We start from the raw sequence: 22,978 nt of genomic DNA, 5'->3' as shown, positions 1-22,978 counted from the left end.
GTAGAGTATCTTGGGTGGGTGGCAGTTTCTCCATTGTCCTACTCCCATAGCAGAAGAGTTCTTTCCTCTTCTGGACAATGGAGCTTGAAGGACTGGACTTGTCATACAAGATGACAGTCAGTCTCTCAAGCTTTTGGAACTGCCATGAGGCAGCAACTAATTTTTGGAATGGATTTCTGGCAAGGGAAGCAAATACGTACTCCGTTACTAACGTAGAAGAAGAGGGAACGATTACTGCATAATATCTTACGCTAGGGGAAAACCTCTTTTCCGCGAGATATTGATGCCAAAAAATTATCCTTAATTTTGTAATAATGTAAAACGCGTTGCGGCAGCATGCAGACATAGGCGAGACAGCTCGCGCGCCTATTGGCTGCCCTGCGGCAACTGCAGCAGCCTATCAAAAGAGGCCCCTCGTGACGTCAGATCCAATGAGGGTGCTTCGCGCCCACTGCGTCACGTCCTGCCGAAACGGGCGTGGCTTGGGCCTATAAATATAGCTCGACAGGCTGTGAAATCTGGTTTTTCATCGCTGAAGCGAACCAGAGCGTGATGCATGCACGGCAAAGATACGCAGTACTCGTTCCCTCTTCTAGAGAGAACCGAGGTTACGTTAGTAACCGAGTACGTTCTCTTATGAGAGGTCTCTCGTACTGCGTAATATCTTACGCTAGGGGAACACAGTGTAAAACGCTGTGCGTGCTGAGATCCAACACCAAAGTCCCAAGGGCAAGTGCCCGGGGCTCATATAAGCCGCGTTTCCACCGCAGGAACTTTCCCCAGGAACTAGGAACTTTGGGCTGGTACTCGATGTGTTTACACCGCAGGAACCAGGGTCTAAATGAAGTTCCGGGTAAATATTTCCCCCTCCGATAGTCCCTGCTCACGAGGTAGTACTTTTTCAAAGTTCAGGAACTTTCAGGGGTGGGACTTGTGCGCTGCACAAGCTGATTGGTTGTGTTCACGCCGCATTTTGGTTGGATGACTCCACGCAGCATTTTCTTTATTTTTAACCTCCCTTTTAAAAAGTGGCTTCATGCAGTAAAGTTGTCTGTCTGCAAATATGGAATTTAATAAAAAAAACTGGGGGACTGGCGACGAGTTTCAGGCTTTATTATTTGGGTATTTGTGGAAGAGGAAACTTTCTGCGCGTTCGTCACAGCCATCTCACGGCCAATGTCCGCAATAGCTGATAACATACAATTTTATATTTAACGTTAGCATTACGAGCTCTGAACACGCTTTATCAGTGCTCGTCTCTTTTATGCCACAGCTTTTAATATTAAGTCATTATGTTTACACATTTGTCATCTATTTCAAGGCAAACCATGTTACAAATTTACTATAACAGGATTGAAATAGCGCATTGAGGTGTAACAAACAACTATTTACAAGACTGTCACTATTTATGATTGATAGACGGGGTTCAGGCTTTTTTTAAAGAGTGTTTACGCAAAAGGAAATTTTTGCGCGTTATTCCCAGTCATCTCACAACGTACCTTGTCTTAATTTTATACGCATACAAGCTTTCTGAACACGCTTTAGTATCAGTGCTCGTCTATTTTGTTATGTTAATTACCTCGTTAGTAAACCAATAACTGCAACACAGTTTGAATCTCCTCCAAACTTATAAATGTGGCGCTCAAAACTGATTACTGTCCGTCGCAGACTGGGAGGAGCAGTTGCGCGCAGTTTACCTTCCCGGTACTTTAGACCGCGGTGTAAACGCAGAAAGCAACCGGTCTGGGGCAAAAAAGGTTCCTGGGAAAAAAGTTCCTGGGACAAATTGTTCCGGGTAATTTCGGTGGAAAAGCGGCTATAGTGCATGATCATCAGGGACTCGCAGAGAGTCCAGGAAAGAGGGGCTGGAACAGCATCATTCCTGTACTAAGTAGCGTCCTGTAAGGAGCAATTATATAGTGTTCCACACAGTCAGGGCGAAAACTCGGCCTGGTCTGATGAATATTACGGGTCTTATACACTGCCCATGAAGTTATTTAATCCATCAGCGAGCGGTGCTCGAGCATTTTCAGTATTCTGAGCCGATAGCATCTGGCAGATAGTACTGATTTTTGACTGAAAGCAGCTTAGCCTGCAAGGCGGGAACCTCTAGGTTATAAAACCTCATAAATGTAGATGGGGAGGCCCAGCCTGCCGCCATACAGATATCTTGCAAGGCAATCCCACTAGACCAAGCCCACGAAGAGGCCATGCCTCTTGTGGAATGCGCTCTGACACCTAATGGGCACTGCAGGCAGAAGCGTAAGCCAGCGCAATAGCATCAACTATCCACCTGGATAGGCCCTGTTTCAACGCAGCTAGTCCCTTAGAACGTCCGTTGAACGAAACAAAGAGCTTCTCCGTCTGTCTGAAGACAGTCGAGCGAGACAGATAAGCCCTTAATGCCCTGACTGGGCAAAGGAAGCTCGCGTCCTCCTCGTTGGAGACCGGCAGGGCCGACAGGGAAATCACCTGAGCCCTAAACGGTGTGTTGAGGGATTTTGGAACATATCTGTGCCTTGGTTTGAGTATGACTTTTGAGTCATTTGGCCCAAACTCCATACACGTTGCGCTTACTGAGAGCGCATGCAAGTCCCCTACGTGCTTTACTGAAGCGAGAGCCAGAAGAAACGCTGTCTTGAAAGACAAGTGTTTGATATCTATTAGGGATGGGCATTCGATTAAATTTTCTTAGTCGATCGTCGGGAGAATTAACGATCGACTATCGATTAATCATTAATATTTTTATATTGAAATTCATTATTTCTTCAACTTTTTATAAATTAAAAATGCAATGAAAATACAAAAATACAGTTTGTTTGTCCTCGATGAGATCTTTATTACAAGAAGATCAACTTGTGGCAGTGAAACTGCACGTTCGGTAACGTTAGACTTGAAGATGCCCTGCAGTGCTCTAAAACAGCGGAACAGCGAGCCGGCGTTCTTAAACAGAGACCCATGGCCACTTCATCCGTTTTCTGTGATCGGATAACTATCCGATCGTGAAAAGACCAAATGTAAATGCCCTCCGAAACGCATTCGAGGCGGATTTAAACCCGATCGCTCAAACCACTTCAGGAGGAGATCTGAGACGCATTCCAGACGAAACTGGACAAGAGTAAATGCATCTGGTTGTTGAAACTACATATGTAAATTTGACTTATCCCAAAAATGCTAAGAAATAAACATGTGAGAGCGTTTTATAGGCCTAGGCTATATGTCATGTTATAGCCAGATATGACGGCGTTACTGGAACACGCATCACCACAGATGAGCATCTATTCAAGCCAACTATAGCAACTATCGCAAATCAAAGTGAAAGTCATTCATCAAAACACAATCATCTTCATTAAAAGTAAAGAACCGAAATGATCTTACCAGGGCTGTTGCCGCAATATTGTTGCAGTCTTTGATTTAGAAATTTTCGCTGATGATCAATAAAATGCAGCTCATATCAGTTGCTTTCGGACGTGCAACAATTTAAATATGTAGCGCGGGAATTCAAGATCGGATTTATATCCGTTTTGCAAAAACACATTTATATGACCGGGTGTAAATGGAATCGTTTTGATGAATCAGATAGCTATCCGATCTGAGAAAACGCATGAAGTTCCCATAGAACTTCTGCACCAGTCCACTGATTTCTGTTGAGAAAGATAAGCATGTTGACATGATCTGGGATCAGATGCGACCGCAACCTGGTGACAGCCAGTCAGCCCCTGAAAACACCCGCTCTGAGGGGACTGACGTTGCCGGGATGCACAGCACAGGTACCTCCGCGCTAAAATCAATTCCATTGCTTCAAGACTCACACTACGCAACGCAACCTGCATTAGATTAATCGATAACAAATAAACGTGATCGACGAAATTCTTAACGATCGATTATCGATCGTCGATTAATTATGCCCATCCCTAATATCTATTGATCGGATTGGCTCGAATGGGGCACCTTTCATGGCTTCCAAGACCGTAGAAAGGTCCCACATGGGAACTGAGGGAGGTCTGGGAGGATTCAGCCTCTTAGCTCCTCTAAGGAAGCGAATGACCAGATCGTTCCTTCCCAGTGACTGGCCAAGCCTCGGTTTAGTGAACGCTGCTATGGCCGCCACATAGACCTTGAGCATGGATGGGGTTCTGCCCTTATCCAGTAGCTCTTGCAGGAAGGAGAGAACCTCCGTCACCCCACAGTCTTGAGGGTGAAAAGCCACGAGCTGTGCACCAGCTAGTGAACACAGACCAATTCGAGGAGTAGAGCCGTCTAATAGACGGGGCTCTAGCCTGCGTGATCGTGTTTAACACTTCTACCAGGAGGTTAACGGGTACCCGTTGATGGCCCACGCATGTAGGGACCAAAGCTCTGGGCGAGGATGCCAGATCGAGCCCTTGGCCTGAGAGAGGAGGTCCTTCCTCACTGGTATTGGCCATGGGGCAGTGCTCGTCAGCTGTATCAGAACCGGGAACCAATCTTGGTTCGTCCAGAACGGAGCCACAAGTAGCACTGAGCATCCGTTTTCCCTGATTCGCTCGAATACCTGAGGTAGGAGCGAGACGGGGGGAAAGGCATAGAGCGGGCAGCGGGGCCAGACATGGGCCAGCGCATCCCTGCTCTTGGAGAAAAACTCCGGACAGTGAGCATTTTCCTGAGACGCGAACAGGTCTACCTTCGCTCTGCTGAATGTCTTCCACAGCAGTTGGCTGTAATGCACCTGACCGGTACCAATCGGTCACCCTCAAGTCAAGTCAAGTCAAGTTTATTTATATAGCGCTTTTCACAACATAGGTTGTATCAAAGCAGCTTCACAGTAATAAATTAAAACAATACATCAATGTTTGTTTCTAGTGGAACGTCCACGTTTGGTAATGCTGATCAATGGTATCGTTGATTGATTAATTCAATTAAATATCCCCAAATATCCCCAACTGAGCAAGCCAAAGGCAACAGTGGCAAGGAACCAAAAAACTCCATCAGGTGACCTAATGGAGAAAAAAAAACCTTGGGAGAACCCGGGCTCAGTCGGGGGCCAGTTCTCCTCTGGCGTTTATGAACTAAAGACCGGATTTAACTGTAAGATTAAAAGTATTATATAAATGCCTGGCTGAAGAGATGCGTCTTTAATCTAGTTTTAAACTGGGAGAGCGAGTCTGAGCAACGAACAGTATCCGGAAGACTATTCCAGAGTTTTGGAGCTAAATGTGAAAATGCTCTCCCTCCTTTGCTGGATCTGGATATCCTAGGTATGACCAAAAGCCTCGAATTTAGTGATCTTAAAGAGCGCGATGGATTATAGGGCGATAGAAGATCGGTTAAATAGACTGGAGCTAAGCCGTTTAGGGCTTTATAAGTCAGTAATACGTGACTTTATAGGTAACCAATGTAGTGATGATAAAATTGGTGTTATATGATCATATTTTCTTGATCTAGTTAGAACTCTAGCGGCGGCATTTTGAACTAACTGTAGCTTGTTTATTGAGGATGCAGGACAACCAGCTAATAAAGCATTACAGTAATCTAGTCTCGAGGTCATGAATGCATGAACTAACTTTTCTGCATCAGAAACAGATAGAATATTACGTAGCTTAGCAATGTTTCTAAGGTGGAAAAAGGCTGTTTTTGTAACATATGAAATATGATTTTCAAAAGACAGGTTGCAGTCTAGTATAACACCCAGGTCTTTTACTGTAGAGGATGAAGTAACAGGACATCCTACTATGTTAAAGTTGTATTGTGAGAGGTTTTGTGGGTGGTTTTTTGAACCGATAAGTATTACCTCTGTCTTGTCTGGATTCAATAAAAGGAAATTGTGCGTCATCCAATCTTTTATATCTTTAACACACTCTGTCAATTTGGATAATTTAGCGTTTTCATCCGGCCGTGATGAAATATATATTTGAGTGTCATCAGCATAACAATGGAAACTAATTCCATGTTTCCTTATAATATTTCCAAGTGGCAGCATATATATTGAGAATAATAGAGGGCCTAAGACAGATCCCTGCGGCACTCCATAGTTTACTGGAGTTATGATCGATTTTTTTCCATTTAAATAAACAAAATGGTAGCGGTCAGATAAATACGATCTAAACCAGCTTAATGCTTGTCCTTGAACACCAGTATAATTTTGTAGTCGATCTAAGAGTATTGTATGATCTATAGTATCGAACGCAGCACTAAGATCAAGTAAAACTAGTATTGAAATACAGCCTTGGTCAGAAGCTAAAAGTAAATCATTTGTGATTTTAACGAGCACAGTTTCAGTGCTATGATGCGGCCTGAACCCAGACTGAAACTTTTCATAGATGTCATTTTCTTGCAAGAAAGAGCCCAGTTGAGAGGACACAACTTTTTCTAGTATTTTAGACATAAAAGGTAGATTTGAAATGGGTCTATAATTTGCTAGATTATGTGGATCTAATTGTGGTTTCTTAATGAGAGGTTTTATAACTGCCAGTTTAAATGTTCTTGGAACATAACCTAATGATAAAGATGAGTTAACAACATTGAGGAGAGGCTCCTCCACCACAGGCAACACTTCCTTCAATAGTTTAGTTGGTATAGGATCTAATAAACATGTTGTTGTTTTAGATGAAATGATAAGTTTATTTAACTCTTTTTGTTCTATAGTTGTAAAGCACTGTAATTGTTCTTGCGGGGTGATAATTGAGGCCGAATTATAAGGCGTGATTGAGGATTGAACGTTTACAATTGTGGTTCTGATGTTTTCTATTTTCTCAGTGAAGAACTTCATGAAATCATTACTACTAAACTGTAACAGAATATTTTGTTCAGGAGACATATGTTTATTTGTTAGTCTAGACACGGTGTTAAATAAGAACCTAGGATTGTTATGGTTGTTTTCTATTAGATTGCGGAGATGCTCAACCCTGGCCTCTTTTAGGGCCTTTTTATAACGTGACATACTGTCTTTCCATGCGATTCTAAAGACCTCTAAGTTAGTTTTTTTCCATTTACGCTCTAAATTACGGGTTTCTCTCTTTAGAACATGCGTAGTATTGTTGTACCATGGTGCTTTACTTTTCTCTCTGACCTTTTTTAGTCTAATGGGTGCAACCATATCCAACGTACCAGAGAGAATGGTGCTCATAGTGCTAGTTAATTCCTCAAGTTCATCTGTTTGTTTGGGTTCACTGAGCAGCTGAGACAAATCAGATAAGCTATTTGAAAAATGATCTATGGTGGATGGAAGGATTGTTCTGCCTAATCGATAACGCGGCGCAGCATGATATATTACAGGGGTATGTAATATGCAAGTTACCATGTAATGGTCAGTGACATCTTCACTTTGTGGAATGATATCTATATCGGTTGGATCGGTTCCATGTGATATAATTAAATCAAGTGTATGATTAAAACGATGAGTTGGTCCGGTAACGTTTTGCTTAATCCCAAAGGAATTTAATAAATCTGTAAACGCAGCCCCTAGCGCATCATTTGAATTATTTACGTGGATATTAAAGTCTCCAACAATTAATGCTTTATCGAAATTAACTAATAGGTCTGAGAGAAAATCTGCAAACTCTTTTAGGAAATCAGCGTAAGGCCCAGGCGGTCTATATACGGTAGCCAAGGCTAGAGATAATAGGGATGTTTTTCTAACATCTAAGAGCGTAACATTTAGTACAAGTACTTCAAACGAAATAAACTTATAGCCCGTTTTCTGAGTAACATTGAGAATATCTCTATAGATTGTTGCAACACCGCCGCCACGACCAATCAGACGGGGTTCGTGCTTATAGGAGTATCCTGATGGAGTAGACTCATTTAGACCGAAATAATCATTTGGTTTAAGCCAGGTTTCAGTAAGGCAAAGTACATCGAAGCTATTATCTGTGACTATTTCATTTACAATAACTGCCTTAGGTGTGAGTGATCTAATGTTTAGAAGACCTAGCTTTAGAAATTGTTTTTGATTACTAATAGCAACATTTTCTGTTTTAATAACAATTAGATTTTTTCTAGATCCTGCAGTAGATTTATTATTTGATCTCACTAAACGAGGAATAGACACAGATTTTATGCAATGTTCAACACTATTTATATCAGTTAAATTGGTGCAGCAGAGACTATGATTTGGACTTTTGGTTACTAGTCAAAAGGTATTTAACGTTTTGGAGATGTTATCTGACAGAAGATCCGATCCGAATCTGCTTGGGTGTAAGCCATCAGCACGGTAAAGCCTAGGACGCTCCCAAAACAGATTCCAATTATTTACAAAGAGCAGTTTCTGCTCAGTGCACCATGACATTAACCATTCATTTAGCGCGAATAATCTACTAAACTTTTCATGACCTAGTCGGTACATGGGAAGCGGTCCTGACACAATGATCGTTATATCAGGCGATGTGCTGCGTACCGTATCGATCAGATTCCTGAAGTCTTTTTTCAGAACTTCCGTCTGGCGCAGCCTGATGTCGTTCACCCCTGCGTGCAGGACAACAGTTCCGACGCGCTCGTTCAGAATCTCGGGAACGCGAGCGGCGATTTCAGAGACACGAGCACCAGGAAAGCAGTGACTATGCACCTTACTTTTATTTAACGTAGGGTGTACGTGTCGAACGATGGAATCGCCGATGATCACAGCATCGCGTTCTGTTTCGCGAAGAGGGGAGAAGCGGTTTTGTGTGGATATCTCGAAAACCGGGAGGGTCGGAGAGAGTTTTCTTGGTCTAGACCTGACTCGCGACTTCCGCTGCGGAACTATCCAGGCTTCGTGGTGGCATGTTGGAGCCGGAGTGAACGAGACCATGGCTGATCGCGACCTCGACCTCGACGCTCGGGACCGATGTTGAGAAACGCACGGAGTAGACGAGGTCGGAGTCAGCGGGTTAATAACGTTAATCTCTGATTTGTGTGCATCGGCGCGTGATGTTTCAAGAGCCAAACGCCGGTCTATCAGCTCGGCTTGTCTCACTAAAAGGTCGTGGATCTGTTTCTCAACAGCTTCCAGCTCAGACTGCACAGCGTGCAGCTCAAATGTGTCCTCACCTGCACCAAAAGGTAGGCTACTTACATCTGATATATTTGCCATTTTAACAGATGGACAGTACGTTAAGTTAGCAACGACGCTACCAGTGATGCTATCAATATTAATACTAATTTATGGCTTAAGTCTTGGATATAATCCGTCTTTTTAGTGGTACGGGTGTAGAGTAGACGCACGATAGGCGAAAAAAAAGATGTTTGTTTGTAAATGAATGCGGAGAAGACGCGTTCAGCCGTGATCCACGGACGTAACCTATAAGAGTATCCAGCGTTGGATCACTAGGCTTGAGACGCGTCTGCTCAACAGTCCGCGTTGTAACTATGAGGTGAGGAAAAGTAGAAAATGTTCGTTGTAAGTGAGTTTAAAGAGAAATCAAGAGTTATAAATCAATCGATGGAGCTCCAAAGACAACGACGCGTTCAGACGCGACGCATGCGCAGACGCATACCCTCCAAGGTTTCAGAGCCGAGACGCATTTCTGATCGACCTTGAGGTGGAACAGACCGGAAGTCCATGCTCGGCGCGGTACTCGCGCTTTTAGCTAAAACTGCAGTGGGCGCATGCGAAGCAGGCCCAACTGGAGTACAGATGACGCTGAGGCCATGAGACCCAGCATTCTCTGAAACTGTCTGAGCGGGACTATAGTGCCGCAGCGGAAGGATTCCGTCATGCGCTGAATGTCCAGTCTGCGCTGTGGTGATAGCTGTGCTATCATAGACTGTCTGTGCCCAGAAAGGATATTCTCTCTTCTAAGATGAACTCTGTTTTAGCTACAGATTCATCTGCACAGTTATGGCTATCAAGAGTGACTATATCTTTAAAATCATCCAAGAAAGGGTTGCCCATTCTTTTAATTGTTTCAGACAGGTTGGCTACATGTCTTTGAAATGTCTTCTGTGTGGAAAGACACTGTTCATGATGCTGGAAGTTCTTTGGATTATCTATGAGCCTGTTTACACCTGGCCGCTTAATGCGTTTTCTCAGATCGGATAGCTATCTGATTTATCAAAACGATTCCATTTACACCTGGTTACATAAATGTGTTTTTGCGAAACGGATTTAAATCCGATCTTCAATTCCCGCGCTATATGCAGATTTAATGGAGTGCCCGTCACGAAAGCAACAGATATGAGCTGCATTTTATTGATCATCAGCTAAAAATTTTTAAATCAAAGACCGCAATAAGAGAGAGCGGCAACAGCCCTGGTAAGATCATTTCATTTCTCTACTTTTAATGATGATGATTGTGTATTAAGCGCCTGCGACTTATGCCGAGTTCAGACTGCACGATTTTCAAAAGAGTCGGGTCACTGTTCTATTCACACTGCATGACTATGCAGGGTAAGATTAAGTTGCTGGTGTGTTCACACTGCACGATGCATCGGCGACAGGAGGTTTCACACTGCATGACTTTCAGGAGGAAGAATCGCCGACAACTCCTGTCTGGCCCGCAAACTACGTTTCGCAACCAAACACACGTGAGAAGTGATAAGGAAATAACGCAAAATCCCGCGTGCTTAAGACCGCAGCTCTCGCGCGAGACTGAAATTGTTATTAAAAATGATAGCCTGCAAGAAGCTTGCGATCCAAATTGTCTGTGCACTGATTTGCAGCGAAAAGGAGAAAAAGAAAAACATTATGCGTGAGGAAATGGCTGGGAAGACAAGGGGAGCAAGGACTGTGTGTTCTGCAAAGAGAGTTTGGGGTAAATAAATAATGTTGCAATGTGTTGCTGTTGCTGCTGGTCAAGCAAATGTTTGTGCTTTGTTTCTGTTTGATATAATTGTAAATATATCTATTAAAATACTGATATTGTGGCCTATAACTCCTCCCCGAACTCCCCGCTGCTCTGTATCTGGCTCTCTCATTGGCTGTCGGTCATCGCCGATGTAGTTTTCAGTCAGAACACTTTCACACAGCAGGATTTTGAATCGCCGACAGGTCCAGATATTTAGCATGCCAAATATCTCACAGGCGTCGGCGACTCGTCGGTGATTCTCTCAGATCGCGTCTTTGCTCATTCACACTGCGTGATTGTCACTCGCGTGAACGAGCACCGATTTGCCTGTGATTTCGGGCATTTGTCGGCGATTTCTCAAAACCTGTCGGCGAGCCAAAATCGGGGCTAAAATCATGCAGTCTGAACTCGGCATTACTTTCACTTTGATTTGCGATAGTTTGCACGTTGGCTTAATGAATAGATGCTCAGCTTCTCATCTGCGGTGATGCGTGTTCCAGTAGCCTCGTCATATCTGGCTATAACATTACATATAGCATATAACACGCTCTCACACGTTTATATTTTAGCATTTTTGGGAGGAGTACAATTTACATATGTGGTTTCAACAACCAGATGCATTTACACTTGTCCAGTTTCGTCTGGAATGCGGCCCAGACCACCTCCTTAAGTGGTTTGAGCGATCGGATTCAAATCCGTCTCGAATGCGTTTCGGAGGGCATTTACACCTGGTCTTTTCACGATCGGATAGCTATCCGATCTGAGAAAACGCATGAAGTGGCCAGGTGTAAACAGCCCCTATGTCATTTTCAGGAAGAAAGTCCTCTTCAAATTCTTTCAGTAATCTTCCTTACTCTGGTCCAGAGATCATCCATCGTCTGAAAGCATTTGGGTTTTCAGTGAGACCAACTGCACCACTGCAACCTTTCACAATCTTATTCTCTTGTTCATGAGCTTGGTCGAAAGGTATTGCAGAGAACTTGTTGTATGTCTTTGAGAGAACCCAGTGTGAATGTTTTTCAAACTCCTCCTTGATGGTGCTGGGCAAAGACTTCGGGCCCTATCTTGCACCCAGCGCAATTGACTTTGTACACCGACGCATGTATCATTCCTATTTTGCACCCGCGCAAAGCGGACTTTTCCCTCCACAGACGCACGTCGGTTATCTAAGAAATACACTTGCACTCCCCGGGGCGGTTCAGCGCAAAGAGGAGGCGTGTTCCGGCGCAAACGTTCCCTCATGCTATTTTACAGGTTTAGAAAACAATTGCGCCACTGACCAAAAAAAACAGTTTAAAGTCAGTGGCGCGTTGCGCATGTTATTCATATGCTATTTTAAGGGCGCATGCTTGGCCTTAATCAATGTAGCGTGTGCACAACGCGCATACACTTTGATTATCTCATATACACACAGACGCAGCAGTTTTCATTTTTGCAAATCATACATTATTACAATAGATAGATAGATAGATAGATAGATAGATAGATAGACAGTTTATTATAAAAGCATACATCTAGCTTACACATTTACCCAAATTATCATACGCCTGTTTAACCGAAGTTAATTTGGGTGTGTTTCTCCATCCCCAACGTCCCTGACGAGAACGCCGGTCTCCTCGGCTGTGAACCGCTCCTGGCGCGCGCCTGGCAAATCCGCCGTTATAATAGCAATCCGCCATGGAACAAGCGCGCCTGCTCTTAAAGGGAATGTGAGATGACGCTCTGATTGGTTTATTTCACGTTACGCCCAAACCACACCTATGAATAATGAAGCTACTTCAGACCAACCCCTTTTAGATTTGCGTCGGGCGCAAGAGTCATTTATCCCGCCGGTATAATAGCAACAGCGCCCAAGACCCGCCCACAAAGTTACTTGCGTTTTGCGCTTGATACTTGCGTTTCAGATCCTTAATGTGGACAGACACCCATATTGCATAGTTTGTATGGTCCAAGGCAAAAAATAGTGGGATGAGTTATTCTAAAACTTCTACATATAGAAGGAAGTTCTTCTCTCTGTGAGCTCTGACAAAAATGAGAATGAGGGTTTCATATCTTAGTATTAGATCCCAATACATGAAAGTTGGACTCTTCTTCAGCATGTCATTTCTCCAAGTGATAAAGGTATTTTCATCTTTGGGGCCAGCAATAAGCCTAAAAGCTTCCTGCTGCTATTGTGAAGTGACAGTAGAGTGACTTGGTCTCCATGACTCGCACCATGCCTAGTTAGGTGTGCTGCTTTCAGAAATGAGTCAGCCTTTCCAGAAGATGCTACTTCTGCTTCAGTGAGTGCTGTCGTCCAACCAGAGCACTCTGAGAGGTCGCCAAGTGTATTCCAAGTGTATTCCTTTGTTGGATATTAAGCATAAAAGAACGAACAAATTCTGACCTGCAACACGTCTGCAATAGGCAACCAAAATAACTGAAAGTACATCTAGATATGTACTGTAACACACAAATTGGATTTAATGTGATGTGATGCAGCCTAACATAAAACTAATGACCAAACTATGAACTCAGTAGACAGCTATATGAATGACCTAGTTTAATTGAAAAATAAAAGAGAAAACCGAGATCTCTTAACATTTAAGCATTTTTGCTGCCTTTTTTAATAATTCCGCCTATATTATACAGGGCTTTTTGAGGTTTTTTTTTATAAGGTGTCTTGGCACTCTGTTTTACACTTATAATTTGGAAGATTTAGTGGCCTGAGCACAAATTTACAAAAGGAAGCTTATTCAGTGGTCTTAAAAGGCCATTACCCTGAAAGCTTTACTTGAGAGAAAAAAACAAAAACAAAACGTTTTTCATGAATATTGTTTTTTAAGTGATTTGACACTAAATTTCAATATTTCAGCTGGGCTCCTAGGCTGAAATCATTTAGGAGGTCCTAAAGAAGCTTCATGTAAAATTTGGTGCTTTTATCACCTCGGTAACGGTATCATTTAATATGTGCACTACCCAACTGGACTATTAAGAAAACGAAACCACACACACTTTATCAAAAAAAGAATACGTGTGTGTGTGCGTGTGTGTGCGTGTGTGTGTGTGTCCAAACTGGGCACAATATTAACTTAAATCTTTAAAGATGTAAAAGTTTCTGATTAAATAAAAAATTGCGCTGTTTAATAGGCTACTGATGTAGCCTAAAACACTTAAGTTAAAGGAGAACTTGGTAACTTTTTTAACTTAATAAAACTGTCTAGAAATCATTTGGATGGTTAAACAACCTGTTCTGGTGATATTGGTGACTTTCCCCGCTCCCCCCAGCGTTCCCAGGCGGAAAACCAACCTTGCAACTTGGGGACTACCGTCCCGGCAAGATAGAAATTTGAAGTCTCGTGAGAAGCGAGAATGAGAATGAGAACGAGCGCGAAACACGAATTACTTTACGGCAATTTAACATAAACACACACGCATGTATGATGTACTACCAGATTACCCAATCCGGTAGACATAGCTCCACACGATACAGTTGGCTTGCTCCGATCAAAACAAACGCACATGAGCAGCGGTAGAGAGGGGGAGGAGGCCGCCGCAGGTGAGTTTTTTACGACCGTGTTGTGAAATATACGCCCCCCCACAGCTGTAGGGGGAGCTCGTGGGGAAAACATGCGACAACAAAAGGGAAAATCAGCGAAGTGACTAGATTTCGCTAGAGTTGCCGAGTTCTCCTTTAAGATAAAAATTGTCTTCTCATATTATGACTTTTACTTTAAAACAGAGAAATATCACATTGAGCAGAAATATTTAACACACACAGTATAGCCTCAAATAAATATACTTGATATACTTCATACTTGATATGCAAGATTTGCAGTTGGCATTAAAATACTAGACTTACCATGTCCACCACGACACTGGCAGCTGAACTTGAACTTTCGTCAAGCGTGTCAGAGGTTTTGGGTTCTAATCTGCATGCGTACAGTTTTTTTTTTTTTTTTTTTACCGATTATGCTCATCAGTGGTTGTATATCAAGCAGGGACACGTTTGTGTGCATTATATTTCGTGATTTCACCGGAACAAATAGAGAGTCTCCGCAACGGATTGAAGCGCGCGTCCGAGTGAAGACGGTGTGCGCGAGCCACAAAAGAAAACACTGTATCCGCGCCACTGATCGCAGCGGCAACGGGCACTTTGATCACTTGATTTAAAAAACACATTTCAGCGCTAGATCGTCTCTTATTTAACAAACGAACGAAATGAATGCTCTGCTGGTTAACTGGAGATGTTTTATTATTGGAACATTCGTGCCGTGAGATATTTTATAGGGGGCGGTAAAAAAAAGTCAGGCACCGAAAGTTTCATTCTTATTCGGTCTCGGTACTACCGTTTACGTCGGAAGACGTCGGTTTCGGTACCCAACCCTAGTATACATTCTTTGACAGAAACCTGATCATTGTTATAGAGCTCAACACAGTTAGTCTTTTTGTTTAAATCTCGTTTTCTTGATTTACCGTGAGTACCATGTTTTACTAGCCTGGCAAGCCAGACCTACATCAAGATGTTAGGTCTGGAAACTCACCATAGTCACGGCTCAATCCGAGGGGCGGGATAAACAGCTGTCTTTCAAATTCCCTCTGCACGCAATAGGACAGCGCTTCAACCAACCAGAGCGTTTTCCCTACAGCGGAGCTAGTTGATAGATTCAACTTTTGCCATATCTGGCCGGCAAAACGACGAACACATCTTCCTTTTTTTAAGAATGACTTAAGTGCCGTTCTTTGCTCTTTTCTCAAAGAAAAACTTAACTCCAAGTCCTCCAGAGTCGCGGCCAAAGCCGATTCGAAAGACCGTTGTTCTCCATCAGCAGCCGCCATTCTTTGTTTTCAAGTGGCAGCCAGTTAACCGTCGCAACTCTGTCGTCATATGTTAAGCCCGCCCCGCCTACTCTATACACGACGTGATTGGCCTGACCCAATTTGGGTTTTTGTAGCTAGAAGGTTTATTGAGAGTGTCTAGACTACCCTGGCTGCGAAATACATTTTGCTGCCGCTAGGGTGCGTCTAGATTTCTAGGCTAATGTTTTACCATACCTAATATCGACTGCAGTGTGCAACAAGTGTCTCATATAGTAGCCGCCAAGCGAACGCACTGAGTAGCATTATACAGGGATTAAAGTTCTCCGTCGCTACGACGGATTTCCGTTAATTGCAGCAAGTCCATGACGGATTTCCGTCATTGCGGGTTCCAGTCTGTGGAAGTCCAGTCTTAAATTCACTTTTCATAATTTTAAGGCCGTAAATAGGCTTTAATTTCTCAAATAGTGTAATAAATATCTTAATTTTAGTTTGAATAGGTCTTAAATTAAGGAAAGACGAGGTGTATTCACCCTGCTGAGGGGGATGTGATCAAAGCCTGGAGTGGAGCAAAAGCATGTTCCTCTCTCCACTCTAAGCACTCTGTAATCACTCCGCTCATAGTCCACTCCGGGTTTTCAATTACCGCTCACGGAAAGTGCATGTCAGGCTACAGCTGAGCGCTGAGGTAGAACTATATTTCAGTGACACACTTATAATGCAGGTAGGGCTGGGCGATATAGATATAAAAAATATATCGATATATTTTTTAAATGCGATATGGAATTAGACCATATCACATCGATATAGTTCAAATTTGCGCTGTGATCCTTGCTCCCCGCGCCTCCGCTCCTCCTTTTCCACACTGCGTGCGTGTTTAGAGCATGTTATGTTATGAGAGGCGAATCATGACTACTTCAGAAAACCCAGCACAATAGGAACTACCAGGCAGGCAGTGACATAAGTGTACGCTGAAATAAAGTTTTTCACCTCAGAAAAACGGACTTTCTTGTCCTGTCAGTCGTTATCCTGTTCTCGTAGCGCACACTCAATTGCACGCGCAAATTCAGCGGCGCGCGCTGTATTGCTTCACTGATCAAGTGCAAAAGAAACTACGAGCATGCAACGCCGTTACGTTGTAAATTACACGAAATAAAAGTAATGCAGGTATGATTCTCATTCTATTCACCAGTTTCCATGTTTCATTAACAGTTATTGTTAATATTGTGTATTCACGGTAACTGTCGTTTCCATATAACCCCAAAATGCCACTATTTTTCTTTGTGTTATTTTTTATATTTTTAAATGACTTTAGTGGCTCATACCAACATTGTATTAACAAAAACTAGTTTGGGACTGCTATTTAATAGCTTTAGCCCAGGCCTAATGTTTACAGTGCTATGCATAAGTTTAGACACCCATACTAAAAAGAGGAATAAAAAATCATCTTTTGGAAACTGAACTTAATGCCTTAATTTGAAAAATTAGGAAAAATCCAACCTTAAAGGACACCAATTTTCTTTGTGAATAAATAATGTATCGTAAATAAATAAATGTTCTTCCTTAAAATACAGGGTGCATAAGTTTGGACACCCCTATGTTAAATTCCCATAAAGGCAGGCAGATTTTTATTTTTAAAGGCCAGTTACTTCATGGATCCAGGATACTATGCATCCTGATAAAGTTCCCTTGGCCTTTGGAATTAAAATAGCCCCACATCATCACATAGCCTTCACCATACCTAGAGATTGGCATGGTTGTATTTCAGTTAGCCTAATAGCTAGTTTGATTTGCATTGAGAGATGATCTTATGGAAAGTATCTCTAGGTATGGTGAATGCTATGTGATGATGTGGGGCTATTTTAATTCCAAAGGCCAAGGGAACTTTATCAGGATTCATAGTATCCTAAAAAAAAATAATAAAAAAAATACTTAAAAATAAAAATCTGCCTGCCTCTATGGGAATTTAACATAGGGGTGTCCAAACTTATGCACCCTGTATTTTAAGGAAGAACATTTATTTATTTACGATACATTATTCATTCACAAAGAAAATTGGTGTCCTTAAAGGTTGGATTTTTCCTAATTTTTTAAATTAAGGCATTAAAGGTATAGCAGAGGATCTTTTTACTTCCGGGTGGATACCCTATACTATTGGTCCTCCTAATTGTCAATCATTCTGGTGAATCAATCAAACTTTTCAAAAAGTGGAGAGGGTGGGACTTATCTAAAATTCGGAAAGATCCTCCGCTATACCTTTAAGTTCAATTTCCAAAAGATGATTTTTTATTCCTCTTTTTAGTCAACTTTAGCATGGGTGTCTAAACTTATGCAAAGCACTGTATTTATTAGTACTAGTCTTTACTATTAGTCATATTCTTACAATTTATGTTAAGTAAAGGGGAAAAGTAACTTACTTGTGTGTTAACAAATTTTGTGTAAACGTGTTATAATTTGCATATATATATATATATATATATATATATATATATATATATATATATATATGCAAATTATTAATTATATTAGTATGTTCAATGCCTGGTTTTCATAGATTAAAATATAGCTTTTAAAATACGCCTACTGGCAATATTAAAGCGGTTTAAAACGTCTCCCCTTAAAACGCTATTGGTCTCGACTATTTAAAAAGTTAAAGGAATATGACTTGGCCTAAAAAAAAAATTTCAGTCAGAAGAATTTTTTTCACTTTAATCCCTGATTATAACAACTTTCAACACTCTCAAATGTATCTAATATGATAAAACGGCGCTGCGTTAGCCCAGATACGCATGACTGGAAGAAGCTGAAGCGTCTGCGGTGTAATAAAAGCTCCATTGCTCCCAAGCCGAGCGTCATGCTTTTCAATTGCTTTTCAATTGCAATTGCTCCAGCGGCCTCATTTCGCTCCAACGGCTTTCGTAAAGTTAATAAATCTTTAATACATTACTGGTCATCCATGAATTTGATTTCTGCCTGAGTGCCGTCATATTCTCTACCGGCTGTAGAGGTGAAGACAACAACTTCCATGATTCCACGAAATCAAGGCGCCGTCATCAAGCCTCGCCTTTGTTTTGAATAAACAGCCTCTAGTGGTGAAAAATTACCTAGTGTGGCTTTAATACATCAATAGGCTATATACAAATAGAGAGTTCTTCATTCATCGTCACTTTAATTATTAAATTATTATTGTTTAAGTAGCTCATATTTCAAGTTAGATAATGGTGCATTAACAAATGTTTAACCATACAAGTGATGTACAGTATTTTAAACCAGTAGTAAAGGAGCTGGTAATGTTTATTAGGAGTAAATACTCCTCACTTTAGATTAGGTCATTGAAAATACAAAATTGCTATTAAATAAGGACTGTTTTTCTGTGCCGTTATCGTTATAGATGTGGTGTGCACTCTGTTATTCTTTTATGTCTAATATTTAAGCATTTTTCCATAATCGGGTATCGTTTTTGTAATATCGGATTCACCGATCCGATAAATGTCGCCATCTTGTTTATGCTTATCATTAGTTTCGTAAAGTCGCATTCATAGTCCCGTTCACTCACCGGGTTGAGGCTCAAGAATGCTCCAGCTTAGCCACCATAATTATATAACTTTTAACAAGATCCACTCTTTTAAAACGCCCTAGATTAGAGGTCAACCGATAGTGGATTTTACCGATAACGTTAACCAGGTTGGACCGCACTGGACAATAACTGTTTTCAAAATGGATACTGAATGAAAACAAACAAAACACTCCAAGTAAACTAGTGCTGAACTTTATTACAACAAAAAAACAGTGAAAAACTGACACAATCAATGAACTTACTATTTGTATGTAGCCTATTAATATATTAACAATGTAAAGACCACAATTTATAAAATATGAATTTACCAATAGTTTGCAAATGATTTAGAAGTACCTAATTACTGTATACTTATAAAGTGTTAATGACTTTTTGTGAAGGGGTATAAATATAATTACTATGTTCCAATGAGTGTGTGTTCCTTTTGTTTAATTTGAGTGATTTTAACTTAAAAATAAGCAATCAGCAATTATACATTTTTAACTAGATGTACCGCATGGCGGTACAAAATATGACCGCCGCTCAGGCCTGCACTGGCTTTCCACAAAAATAAATGACGTGGAGCAATTTGGCTGTATTGCGTGTTTATGTATATACCTAAAAAAAGTAGTAGTATGTGCATGTCTGTTTGTGTGTGCGCGCATGTGTGTTTGTGTGTGTGTGTCTGTGCATGTGGATTTGTATGTGTGTGTATGGGTGTGTGTCTGTGCGTGTGGATGTCAGTGTGTGTGCATGCTTGCGTTTGTTTGTATTCCTGCATGTGTGTGTGTGACAGTATCATCCTAAACCAGCAACCCTTCGCTCAACAGCACCATCTACAGGCCGATGAGTGTACAGTCACTAAATGTGCACCATAAATGAATTTATTATATACTCCCCCATGGATGAAATTCTACGAATCTTAGCATACCCCCAGAGGATGTCAAGTTAATCATACACATGAAATATGGTGCAGTTCTGAACATCTCCACTGAAGATAGGGGCGATTAAAGCAGAATAATATTGCATTTTCATTTTTTATGGGAGGGGCGCAAATCACAAATGAGTGATTATGGGCTAGGTTGATGTGGGCCCTTAAGACCAACATACCATCATTTCGTCATCCTCGGTTCCAAGGTTCAAGTAGTTATTTAGGAAAAACTGCATTTTTGGGGTTTGGGGGGGCCCAGCGTGGGGGGGGGACCCCCGGGGACCAAACAAAATTTTTCCGTAAAAGTCTAGTGGGGCTACATGCTCACCAAATTTCATGTTCCCCGGTGTTTCGGTGTCCCTGGTATCGTTGACGGAAAATTCAGTAGATTGACAAAAAAAAAAAAAAAAAAACTTTGACAATCCCTATATGACCGCTTTCGCTAGCTACGCTAGCGGCGGTCATAATAATTAATAACTATTGTTTTTTTTTCCATCCTGTTAATCAATTTATTGAAGACAATTGACATTAATCAATAATAAAAACAATCAAGTGTAGCCCTAAGCTCCAATGTTTATAATAAATGTCATGTTATTACTGGTACAGAGTAGCAATGTTGTTATCTCTTATGTTATTGTTTTGTCCCGTCCCTAATTGTCTGTCATTCTTTGTCATCTAAGCTAAAATTTGTTCTTTCTCCTATAGCCCAGAATGGTTCAATCTCAGACGGACCCTAGTGCTACACGTTCCAACCTCCCAGCGGGGGGTGCCACCCAGTCCATCGCTCCCTCTCAGGCTGCTAACTTCATGAATGACGCTATAGAGAAAGCCCGGAAGGCAGCTGAGCTGCAGGCCAAGATCCAATCCACACTGGCCATGAAACCAGGGATTCTGGGTGCTTTGGGCAACACAGGGCCACATAACCTGGTAGCCCTGGCCAACCTGCACGCCATGGGCATTGCACCACCGTGAGTGTTGTAAACATGTTGAAATGTATTTTTTGTACATAATAAAGAATATTGGGAACAGGCATCATGTATCCTAGAAACATTTTTATTAAAGGGGTCATATAATGGTACATGCACTTTTACAAGTTGATTGCACTGGAATGTCTGTTGGCAGTGCCTGTACACAACCATCCTATCATGATAAAAATCCATCCAGTGGTTTTGTTTTAATCTCCTTATATGTTTGACCCTCTCTGAAATCAAGCCGTTCGATATTGTGACGTCATAATATCCAACGCCCCTCCCGCGATTGTGATTGACAGCCGTGTTTCAACACAAGACCCGCCCTGAGCGAGCTCTGACAGCTGTCGTCATAGTAGTCCGCCATTGTTGTTATGCTGGAGCAGAATGGCGTCTAAGCGATTGTGGTGTTCAGTTCTTAGATGTAATAAGGAACACAGCAGTCATTTGGATGTTCCTAAATCCGAGCCGTTGAAGATGCAGTGGCTGAGTTTTGTTTTTGAAGCGATATGCCCAAAGGATTGACGTGGGGATTCCCTCACGGGGATTCCCCACGATCGTCTGTGCTTTCATGTTTGCGCGAATCATTTCACACCAGACAGCTTTACAAACGAGAAAAAACGGATCGGTACCAACGTGTTCCTGCTGAACCTCCAGAAGATGTGAGTGTAATGTTTTATTAACCTTTATATTAGTATTTATATTAATCTTTGCGAAATTTGCAAACCTTGCTGCAGGCTTCACGATGAATGCATCTAAGGTTTACACTCAGGGTACATTATGGCATGTTTTCTATGTACGACATTCTCAATATAATTCATAATCCCACGTTTATAATGAACAACACGTGGTTATTGTGTTAGAAACGGTGTACGCACAAAACAGAGGGGCGGGGTGAGCAAAGCTCATTATCATTTAAAGACACATGCACTGAAACGGCGTGCTGAAAACAGAGCTGTTTTTGACCAGGTAAAATTAGTGTTTTCTTACAATACTAATGAGAATTTTTAATTAAAGTATATTACAAACTTTTAATTTAGACCCTAAAGAATCATATTAGCTTGTACAAAAATGGCATTATATGACCCCTTTAAATTGCAATGTGTTTTCATGTTAAGGAGGAATTTATTCACTTAAAAGTTTTCTCATATTTGCTTATAGTAAAGTGGAGCCTCGTGAGATTACAAAGCCAACTCCCCTCATTTTGGATGAGCTCGGACGAACTGTTGATGCCAGTGGGAAAGAAGTTGAGCTCACACATCGTATGCCCACTCTAAAAGGTACCACACACTGCTACAGAAATATGAATCTCGCACATTTTGTTGTTTTGAAATATATTTTTCCTAATGTTCTCTTTTATTTTTTTCCCTCTGTCTCTAGCAAACATCAGAGCGGTGAAGAGGGAACAGTTTCGGCAGCAGTTAAAGGAAAAACCCACTGATGACCTGGAATCCACGTCTTACTTCGACTCACGTGTGGCCCTTACTCCTGCACAGAGAGCCAAGAAAGGCTTTAGGTTCCATGAACAGGGGCGCTTTGAGAAGATCGCCCAGCGCATTCGCACCAAGGTGGGCAACAGCATCCCTCTTTATTTTTGACTAAAAAAATAAAAATCATAGATTAAAAATTTGACTTTTTCAATAATAGCTGAGAAATAATATTATCTCCTGTCCTCAGGCTCAGCTGGAGAAGCTACAGATGGAGATTGCTCAGGCTGCCAAGAAGACAGGCATACAGGCCTCCACTAAACTTGCTCTTATTGCCCCCAAGAAAGAGATGGGAGAGGGGGAGATTCCTCGTATAGAGTGGTGGGACTCCTACATCTTGCCTTCCCACATAGAATTGTAAGAGTCAATAGCTTTCAAATCTGTTACAGACAATTATAAAATATACAAGACCGGTTCAGGAAAAAAAAATTGTGCCGTTCCAAAGTCGTATTGACATTGTGAAGAATTAAGGCTGTCTTTTCCATATAATCTGGCAG

General features: G+C 41.6%; 1 protein-coding gene across 1 annotated transcript in view; it reads left to right on the top strand.

Moving 5' to 3' along the window:
* The window catches only part of prpf3 (PRP3 pre-mRNA processing factor 3 homolog (yeast)), a 40,964-nt gene that overhangs the window by 8,372 nt on the left and 9,614 nt on the right, over window positions 1–22,978 (top strand). Inside the window, exons 6-9 of the mRNA XM_081389357.1 lie at window positions 20,732–20,994; window positions 22,156–22,274; window positions 22,375–22,562; window positions 22,672–22,838. Of these exons, the coding sequence (XP_081245483.1) occupies window positions 20,732–20,994; window positions 22,156–22,274; window positions 22,375–22,562; window positions 22,672–22,838 (737 nt within the window). The remainder of the gene's footprint in view (window positions 1–20,731; window positions 20,995–22,155; window positions 22,275–22,374; window positions 22,563–22,671; window positions 22,839–22,978) is intronic.

This window comes from Scardinius erythrophthalmus, assembly GCF_964197995.2.
Source record: "Scardinius erythrophthalmus genome assembly, chromosome: 16".
Lineage (NCBI taxonomy): Eukaryota > Metazoa > Chordata > Actinopteri > Cypriniformes > Leuciscidae > Scardinius > Scardinius erythrophthalmus.
This window is presented reverse-complemented; position numbering and strand designations above follow the sequence as displayed.